Source organism: Gossypium arboreum, chromosome 1 (genome assembly GCF_025698485.1).
Source record: "Gossypium arboreum isolate Shixiya-1 chromosome 1, ASM2569848v2, whole genome shotgun sequence".
Classification (NCBI taxonomy): Eukaryota; Viridiplantae; Streptophyta; class Magnoliopsida; order Malvales; family Malvaceae; genus Gossypium; species Gossypium arboreum.
This window is the reverse complement of record NC_069070.1, coordinates 10,981,734-10,992,296: the sequence shown is the minus strand read 5'-3', so window position 1 is coordinate 10,992,296 and position 10,563 is coordinate 10,981,734. Positions and strand designations below refer to the sequence as shown.

At 28.8% G+C, this 10,563-nt stretch overlaps 1 protein-coding gene across 2 annotated transcripts; it reads right to left on the bottom strand.

Annotated features, from left to right (window-relative positions):
• Nucleotides 1-238: 238 nt before the first annotated feature.
• Nucleotides 239-6,572, bottom strand: LOC108480568 (uncharacterized). 2 transcript variants are annotated; one of them, XM_017783605.2, is made up of 8 exons: nt 6,344-6,572; nt 3,157-4,397; nt 2,960-3,050; nt 2,658-2,815; nt 2,508-2,559; nt 2,170-2,249; nt 1,984-2,077; nt 239-1,804 (listed from the first exon to the last, which is right to left on the bottom strand). In XM_017783605.2, exons 2-8 carry the CDS (start codon nt 4,303-4,305, stop codon nt 1,269-1,271), a joined length of 2,160 nt encoding a protein of 719 aa, XP_017639094.1. In that variant the 5' UTR covers nt 4,306-4,397; nt 6,344-6,572; the 3' UTR covers nt 239-1,268. The 2 variants fall into 2 exon arrangements, with proteins under 2 accessions (XP_017639094.1, XP_017639093.1); XM_017783604.2 differs by lacking the exon at nt 6,344-6,572 and adding an exon at nt 4,836-5,024.
• Between the last annotated feature and the right edge of the window lie 3,991 nt (nt 6,573-10,563).

The following is a 10,563-nucleotide window of genomic DNA, read 5'->3' as shown; positions in this document are numbered from 1 at the left end:
AAGTCTAGAGACAGAGGTTAAAAGAAAAAAGTGACGAGTGTTCGAAAGAAAATAAAAGAATTAAAAATTATTAAATTTTAATAAGCTATATTAGCAACTTATATAATAAGTTAGTTAAACGTTAAAATTTATATAGTTTAACTTAATATTAATTGAATGTTAAGTAATCTATGAGTCAATATTTATTTATATATTTTATTTTTCATATAAAAATCATAAAGGATAAATATACAAAAGATAATAATTTGAACATTGAAATTTTATTACCCAATATGGTCGAAAAATTACAAAACGACAAAATAACAACACTAAAACACTAAAAGCACCAGATTCTAACAAACAAAACGCTAGTAAGCTTCTTGGTTCTTTATCCAATGAATGCTACAGTACGTGTATGTGTATATATACACTCAACTTGGGTGAAAAATCAACCCGATAAGTAACACTAAATTTATCTACAGTATGAATTGTGTTAGCAGAAAATGAAGGATTTTTTTAGACCGGAGCAAGAATAGTGTTAGCCAATTGAGCTCTCGAACGCGATCGTTAGTAACAGATAGGCCATGGAAAGAATGGCCTGGAAATGTGCTCTGCAAGGCAACAAAAATTGCATGCATTATAGCACTAGATTGAGCAGGGAAGTTCATTTCCAAGAAAACTAATTCCTAGTAAGCTCTACCTCCATGACCGAGTTTGAGTGACCCTACGATGAGGCCAAACCCATAATGGCAGACAAATAATGCAATCATTCAAACTGACCAACAAACGGTAATGGTCAAGTTCCCCACCATTTTTTATGAACTGCAACCACCAACTCTGTATTTCTACTTCTATTTGTGTGAACAAAAGGAAGATGATGGTTTGCAAGGACCCACAGACCACAGGCACCTCACCTCCATTATAGATGATAAGATCTCAAATGTCTCCTCTTAACTCAGACTTGTGTAATCCTTTTCGGGGCAGGCAGACAAATATTTCGAGTAACAAATCAACCAAACATAAAATCATCTTGGATATTCAGATAAACCAACCTTAGTCACTCATTCCAAAAAAGATCTTATTGCAACCATAGAACAATAGCCACTTGGTTCTTTACAGTCAATTTGAACTGTGCATGCCAATCAAGCATGCAGTCGTGAGCAAGCCATGACAATTTGATGCTTTCAGATCTCGAGATAACTTGCCAACCTATCCAAGCTTAACAAAGTTTATCAGCCCCAATGTGGGCAACATTTCTCTCTGATGCCTCTACTGAGCCACTAGTATTTTCACACTGGAACTGGTAAGCCATAATTGAGGAATGATCTAATTCTTCCATCCATACCTGCTGTTACTACAACAAGACCCCATGCATGAGATTCAAATGTACTCTGGCAAGAAGTTTTTAGAAACTTGTATTGGGATTTATGCATGGAAGATGACACAGTTAAAGGGCTGGATGGAGGAAGTCTTTCCTCTGGCCAAGTCGCAGATTCTTTGGGAAAAGACTCCAAAAAGTATTCATGGCTCAAAGAGAAATGTGAAGGTGAGGACAGTGGAAGGTTATCAGATAAATTCTCATTCAATACTTCAAATTGCCTTCCATTTTCAGCATTACCACATTTCATACCACACCATGGGATTGCAATGGATGCATTAGCAAAGAAACGCTCAAAAGATCTTATATCTTTAGCATTTGAGTGAGTACATTCATCCTGGTCAACACAATTCCATATATATACATTTGCATCCTCACAGGCTGAAACAATATGCTTCCCATCAGGAGTTAATGATGTGAACGCCTGGTTTACATTGTTACATGCTCCTGCAGGGTGGGAAAGAGAGCATAAATTAGTAGCAGAATAATAAGAGTGAGGAACAAGAACGGTTTTTAGATTCAAAGTTCAATAAATGTAAGAAACTGATGTGTACAGTTCCAGGTTTAATGAGTTGGAATAAACCATTATTATATGATTAAAAGTTTAGCGAACGAGAGGACCATACCCTTGTATTTGCATATCACATTGAGTCCTTGAAGAATTCTGACTTGAGAATCAGCACAAGTAACCATTACTTTACTTGAATCTTGTGGCAAAAACTGCAAAGCATAATATATAATGAGCAAAAACTGCACATCTCAGCCATTAAGACAAACCTATAGCGACCAAAAGCAAGGATAAGGGTAACTACCTGCAAGCCAGTTATCCTTTTGCAAGGTGACCTCTTTTTCCCATTTAAGTATATATGCGCATCTAGTTGCAAATGACTATCTGAATAAAGCAACAAAAAAGGATTTTGAGAATCCACCCAACTAAAAATGCAGCTTCATAATAGACATGTTTCTAAAACCTATGCCAACCATAAAAAATCTTTCCTACAACATTTTTCAAGAAACAAACTAAAAGTGCTCCTCTTAATAACAGTAATCTTCAATTATCTTATCAATTGTGTATATCATTTATAATACTGATAAATAGCAATAGGCCATTCACATGAATATATATGAATTCCTTCAAGTGTGAGCATACCTGTCGCATTGTAGAACCAGCAGCTACCTGTCATTGAGCCAACAACTCCTCCCTACATAAATGGACAAAAGAATTTTTAACAAATTTAGAACTCCTCGGCTGTGTGATGTAGCCCCCCTAGAAGACAAAGGAGCAAGAAAATCACCAAACCTGTCCATCTGGACGATAACACACTGCAGTAACTATATCTCTTACATCACTCCAATCAACAACCTGACTGCTAGAAATTGCCCAAATACGCACTTTTCCATCTATTGAACCGCTAATGAAGTAATTATCATCGACAGGGTTAAACTGAACACATGTTACTGCATCATATAATGAGAAGTTATCAGGATCTAGAACAAAATCATGCCCAAAAATACAACAAAGCATACTAATAATTCAATTAGATAATTACATGTCAAATCATGCACGCACATAGACACAGAGAGAATCAGCCAGAAGCGCACCATAATTACTATGAGAAAACACTCTTAGGCAATGGTCACACCCAACTTGCCACATTCGAACAGTTTTATCAACAGAGGAAGACAGCAGAAACTGCAACATGAACACACGAGTGAGACATATTCATAGAGAATGCTAGTTAGATGAAAGTTATTTGGTGATTATTATGAAAAACATGTATGTATATATGTTGACTCACATTTTTCTTTGACCATGAGAGATCCAGGATATCACCATCATGCCCGTGGAACTCGTGTAATGGTTTCTCCAATATCCTGAAAACTTTGGGAGGGAAGATAACACATGCTGAATCAGAAGTTTTTCTCAGGCTCCTTAAATTACCTGCTTTTTCCTTATCTACAAAGCGGGGTTTCAATTCAGAATGGTGATTCACCGTGAAGTATATGCAGGAAGGATCTATTTCAGGAATGTCAAGGTCATTGCATCTCTGATCTTCAACCACTTGCCACACTCTCACAACACCATCTTCACCAGCACTTGCTAGGTACTGCCCATCAGGACTGAACTTCATAGTCAAAATTGGACCTTCATGGGCCTGGATATCTTGTCCCTTATAGAGTGCAGAAAGTTCCTTTGTTTTCTTTCTGGTTTGGTGGACCTTCACTCTCTGAACCTTAGTCCTCAAAATCGAATCGTCTACATCGGGTCTCAACCTATCATCTTCAACTTGTGTATCCACCATACATGATATTGAACGCAATCTACTCAACCACCTGTTCTTAACTCTCTTTGCTATTCTCTCTAATTTATTTTGCTTCTCCCTAAATTGCAGAAATGAGGGTGATGCCACGAGAGGGCTCTTCAATTTCTTGTCTGTAACCGATTGTAATTCATTCATTTCAAAACCTTCACTCGCCTTTTCTTCGGCATCGCATGAAGCACCCCCACCCTTATTTCCTTCTCTGTACGCAAAATCATCTCGCGAACCCAACTCCTCATATGGTGCAAAATTTTCATTAGACCAACAAGACATGGAAGACCGACTAGAAGAGAATTCCTCTTCAAAGCCAGATGTTCTCAAAACAGCTTCACTGGTTTCCATAACCCTAACAAATTCTCCTTCCAAACACGGTCTATCTACTGAATTCTCTCGAGAAACTCCATTTAAACTCAATCCCATCGAATCCAAGAATTTACGACGCCGTTCCTCAACACTCCGTGGGCTACGAATCCATACATCATATTGGAAGCTACTCTCCGACCAATTATGAAAACTGGAATCTGAGTGATGTATCTCTATCTCATTACAGTTTAAACCAGGCATTGTTGCAATGTGCTCATGTGCATCAAAAAAGGAACATTCTTCACCTTCCTCTAAGCTATCCATTATTCTTTGAGTTCAACCCATGAAACTCTCTCCTCAAACACCTTTTTCAGGCCCTAGGCAACGTGGCAGATTCTAGATTCCATCTGCACAAGCTACCCCCGAAGAAAAAAAAAACAAGAAACACAAAACACAAGATCAGTTCACAGAAACAAAGACTAAATAAATAAAACAAAGAAATGCCCAAGAGATCCAACATGGATCCCAATCCGAACCCATTGAACCTGGTCCTTTCTAACGCATCCCAAAAAAAAAAAACTCACATATTTAATATAGATATGAGAGTTTTTTAGCGAAAAAAAAACCCAAAATTTTGCAAAAAACAAGGGGACAAACTAGTTTTCAGCACACAAAGATCACACCCACACTGACACAAAATTGAAGATCTAATGATTACACTTGAAGAAATGTAATAAACTAAGGGAGAAAAAAAAAAGACAGTAAGAAACTATCATTATCCAGTGAACCAGTGGTGGATTAAGCAAAGCAAAGATATTGGCCTATAATAATGAAGGAATACAGAATTGACTTACATGGGGATGGAGCTGGTTTTCTATGAGATTTCTTAGAAACTAAAGGTGACATAGATCGAAGCATCCATTAAAAACGTTTTTGGAGCATTTTGAACTCTCTCTCTCTCTCTCTCTCTCTCTCCCTTGGGGAAGCAAAGTGAATACCGGACAAAAAATTGAATATAAACTAGTACGAAACAATATTATTATGATGGTGCTTTTGTTGTTTCATATTTATATAAATTTTAAATAAAAAAACTAAAACCATGTATTCAAGAATCAAACATATACAAGTTATTTATCACTCCTTATTTTTAAAAGAAAATTACTTAAATGTTTCACTTTCACCTTATAGTAAGATGTAAAGAAGGTAAAAGGAAACATCATTTATTTCACATCTTATTGTAAAACCATCTTAATAAACTGATAAAAACCAACGAAAGAAAACCAATTAGAGTAGATTGTGCTCAGCATTAATAAATTCCTCATTCCTTAATTAAAAATTACATATTAATTAAATGATAGTGAAAGAAATTGACCCATTCATTTTCATTTGAAATTTACAATAATAATTTGCATTTTAGGCACTTTTTATTTTGATTATCCACAGTTAATTCATATTTATTTTAGTCACCTAAAATTAGTAAATTTTTATTTTGGTTACTCATTTTTAATTTTTTTATTTTTTTCTTTTGTAGATCTAATTATAAATCAGAAAAACCTTTAACAAGAAATTGTTTAGGTTTTTATAGGGAAGAAACTTGATTTTTACTTGGAAAAATTATTGTATCTTTTAATTTTCTTTATTTTTTCTCTTTTTAGAATTCATTTTATTTTTTCAGTAAAAGGAAAACCTAATGTTTTACCAAGAAAACCATTTTATCTTTTAAATTTCTTTTATTTCTATTTTAAAAATTAATGGGAAAACTTGGGTTTTGGGAATTATATAAAATCTTAAGAAAAAACTTTGAGTTTTAGAAGCAAAAACTGAATAGTTCAAAATGTAAATTTTATTTTATACCCAAAATAAAAATTTATAAAAGGTGGGTAACTACGTATCCGAGACAGATATAAATTTATCATTAAAAATGTGAAGAACATGATAAAAAAAGAATGATGCAAAAATTTTATTGTTAAAATTGAAATATATCATTTTAAATAGAGTAATTAATTTAAAGTTAAAATATGAAGAAATTTGAGATTTAGTCTCTTAAAAAAGAAATTACAAAATGAGTCCTCCTACATTATTTACTGACCGGAATACCTCTCCGTCAGCTCACAGATTACTCTGCTTGTATCGTTTTCATCTTCCAAATCTAAAACCGAAATGTCCCATAACTCGGTTTCATTTCAATAATTGATATTTAAAAAAATTAAAAAAATTTTAAAAAAAAAAAACTGTAGTGCTTCCGTCAGATCAAATCGAAAACCATAAAAAATCCAAACCAACAATATTTATTTCTAAAATAGAGAATTTAAACCCAAACGTTAATGAAAAAAAAAAGGCAAATAAGTTATGGATTTCTTACTCTTGGAAGTTGGTTGATGATAATTTCGCGTGGCAGCCATTGTTGATGAACACATCTCCAAACGTCATTGATCAGAGCAGGGAGCAATATTTGTGTGGGATTGGCATGGGTGTTGGAGAGAGAGGATTTATTACCCTTCTTTCTTCTGGTTTATATTTAGATTTCTAGTTCTTTTATATTTGTTGAAAAGAAAAAGATAGGGAGGCATGTCAGAATCTAAAACCCCATGTCCTTCTTTTTTATATAATACTGTATATAGATTTAAATAAATACATTTAAAATTAATAAAATAATATTATGGGAACCGTAAAGGTAAAACAGGAAACAGGATTTTTCTTTCATATTAGACCCAGAAACGTGATTTAAAAGGGTGTGTTTGTGACTTTGTGTTCGTGTATTGTTAATATTCGTTAATCATTTTTATTATTATTAAATTAATTTTTACAAAATTGTTTTAATTTGTCTTATTAACTACTGAATACAATCAATGTTTTCTGCTATTATATTTTTTTAAAAAATTTCTAAATAGGGAAACAGTTATTAAACTTTTATCTTGTTTCTAACTGTATATATTTTTAATTTAATAATTAAACTATTCAAATTCTTTTTTCAATCACCCATCACATTATCATTTATTTCTCGAATAAATTATATGAATAATTACTCAATTATATAAATGTTTTATTTTAATCATTTAACTTTTTTTTATTTAGTCACTAAAGTTTTTCAAATTAGATTATTTAGTCATCATGTCGTTAAGTTGATAACGAAAGTTTGGCGTGACCTTTTTTGGGCCTAATAGCAAATTTTTCCTTTTTAGTATTTATATGTTTTTTTAATTTAGTCCTAATTCTAAAAAAATCAATTTAATTAAAATTTTCAATATTATTTTAAAGGCTCAATTGATTGCTAACTTTCTCTTATGACCTATGTAGGTTTTAAGACTTACTTTATGTTTAATTATTGGGTAAATTGCATCTAAGGTCATTAAACAATTTACTAAGTTTACATTTTGGTCACTCAACTTCAAAAGTTACAAAATGGTCACTAAACTATTAGAAAGTTTTTATATAATTCACTGAACTATTAAAATTGTTGTTGTGTTCACACTAGCTACTCCAATCAAAAGCTCTCATTCTCTTTCTCTTCAACAACTTTTTATTTCATGAAATAATTTTGATCATCATGAATCTGCAAACCAAAATCCAAATAGATTTCTTCTTCGATCTTTGACACTGACCATCAGATTAACTGGGATCTAAAGTATGTTTTTCTACTCGTTAATTGGTATTAATCGACTATACAGATCATCAAATTGTTGCTTGGAGCTAACTAGTCATACTTTAAGAAAAACTTAATAGATCAGTAAGTTAAATAAAAACTTTCAAATAATTCATTAACTATTTTGTAACTTTTAAAATTGAATAACCAAAACATAAATTTATTAATAGTTTACCCTTAATTATTTTATAAGAGTTTTTCTTTTAAACATTTAAGCCCAAAAGATATTTAACTAATAATTAAATTCCTTCTCTATTTTGTAGTACTATATTATTATTAAATTGAGTTATGATGAATTTCAGTTAGCATTGTTTTCAGGAGAACATGTATACAATCGTAAAATTAATTAAATTTCTTTGAATTGATTGGTAATAATTATTAGAATTTTGCAAATCATTTTTTTTATAAATTTAAGAAATAAGTTGGGATAATGTAGAGATATAACTGATGATTTTGAATCTTAAAATCGATAAAATATATATAGTTGAGTGTGCAAAATATTAAAGAAAGAGTGAAATAAATGTTTAAAATTATGAAAATAAATATTTTAAGAATGTAATAATGTGAATAATACATTGCTTTTTAATACACATTTGAATCATTTATGAATTATTTTTAAAAAAATGTTTAATTTTAGTTGAATTTGTAAATATTGTTTAAATTTAAAATGATTTGAAATGCCCAAAGACTGAAACTATAAATAAAATGAAATATTTTCTAATTAATGAAATAATGGAAAAACATCATGGAATATTTAAGTAATTTAAGAAAGAGGAATCTTTTAATTAAACTCTAAAATGTGGAGGGCTTGTTTTGGAAATCCCCACTTATGGTATAAATGCCAAGATTATTTAATTCTAACCATTTTAAAATGTCAATTTGAGAAAAATCTAAAAGAAATTCAAATTAAATATAAAATGATATTGTATTATAATTGTGACACTTGCAACAAAATTTAACTAACCTAAAAGTGATTGTTACCTTATTTCCATAAAACCTTGTTATAGATTATATATTAGGTTTTTACTCCTGCAATACGTTGTTGTTTTAACTTAAATATATTATATTTATTTTAAAATTTTTGCTTAAAATATCAATATTTAAATATAAACATACTACATTTATTTTTTAATCTTTTGGTACAAAATCTGAATATTTTATATATTTTTCAAAATTTAAATATATAATTAAAATTGCAACAGTATTTAAAATTTGAAATTTGAAAAGATTCTTAAAAATTGTGTTAGTTAAATTTTGTATAACTAAAATTTGAATATACCAATTTCAAATATTTAAACTAAATCTAATTTTTTCAATATTTTTAAATAATTTAATTATTTTTAATATTCAAATTTAAACATTGAGTAATCGAAAATTGAAAAATCAGTATTTCACAAATAATTTAATTATTTATTTTCAACATTAAAATTTATAAATTTAAATTAAATCTATATGTTTTCAAAATATGTATTACTTTTTATAATTAAAACATAAAAATTTAAAATACAACAATACAATTTTTAGAAATTTATTTTAAATTTAATTTTAACAATCTGTTTTAAAACTTTTAATATTAGAGTAATAATGTTTTTGACAACTTTTAAATAGTTAATAAATGTTTAAATAATTTTTTGCATAAAGGGTATTAATTTTTTATTCAAATTTTCTTAAAATCTAGTTAAATATTTGAATCTAATTTTTTAAAAAAATATTTTAAATTTTTCAAAAGTTCAATTTCTAGGATGGATATGTTTATAAAACATTTGAAATTATTTATCATAATTCTTTTAACTTTGCTAACTATTTATTTTCAAATATATAATTTTAAAAATAAATATTTAATGTATTGTTAAAATATTATCTGAAATATGTATTTAAATGCCAGTTTTGGCTCAAAAATTCAAAAATATGAAAATTTTATTTAATTATTTTTAACAAGTTATACAAAGTTAAGATTAAAATAATTTAAAATGTTCATCTTTAAATAGTTTTAAGATTTTATTTTCACCACTTGAGTGTACCTTCTACTTTCAAAAAATTTTAATGTTAATATTAAATTAAAATTATTATATGAATAAGAAAGAATTAAACTGAAATTTAATAATTCATTTGTTTCTAAAGGCACAACATTGAACAGGTAATATTGATATCCTAATGTATAATTTTAAATTTTATTTAATGAAAAAATTAATGTTGTTCTTTTTCTTCTCTCACTTTTTTTTAATTTTCACAAAACTGGAAATTTTATTTTATTCTTTTATTTAAGATTATTTAACTTATAATTGATACTAATATGGTATACTCACACTTAGCTAGGTTAATAATTTGTTTATGATAAATTATTGAGTAAAAATTTGAAAATTAAAATATACTCTAAGTCTTATACACTTCATGCATTTGGAATTTAGTCTCTCTACTCTTATTTTCAAGAATTTAACCCTCTACTTTTCAGATCTAAAATTTGCTTTCAGATTATATATTAATCCAAAAGTTAATGATATTAACTATTTAAACTAATTAATAATATTATAAAAATATAGAGGCTAAATTATGTTAGAAATTAAAGTATGAGGATTAAATCTCAAATTTAAACATAATAGAGGACCAAAACTAAAATTTAATCACTTTTTATAATGTAAAGAAAAAAAAACAAGTAAAAATTTGAAGGTTAAAAATATGCTCTAAGTTCCTATACAATTTGTTCATTGCAATTTAATCTTTCTACTTTTTGGATTTAAAAATTCAAGTTTAGTTATTATCATTGTTAAAATTCTTCTATTAAATCCACTATTGTAACATTTTGAAATAAAAATTATATATTAAGTTACGTAATAATAAAAATAACATTGCAAATACTGATGTGGATTTTTTTCTTAAAGCACTCATTCGAACTCAACATAATGAGATATTTTTTATTGGAATTTTGTTCTTAAGAAAAA

Excerpts from the sequence above, each read along its gene's own strand:
- LOC108480568 (XM_017783605.2), bottom strand. The coding sequence starts at position 4,305 with ATGGATAGCTTAGAGGAAGGTGAAGAATGTTCCTTTTTTGATGCACAT. Across the intron at positions 2,250-2,507 it reads CTGGTTCTACAATGCGACAG|ATAGTCATTTGCAACTAGAT; the intron begins GTATGCTCACAC and ends TGCTTTATTCAG. Across the intron at positions 1,805-1,983 it reads TGTGATATGCAAATACAAGG|GAGCATGTAACAATGTAAAC; the intron begins GTATGGTCCTCT and ends CCCACCCTGCAG.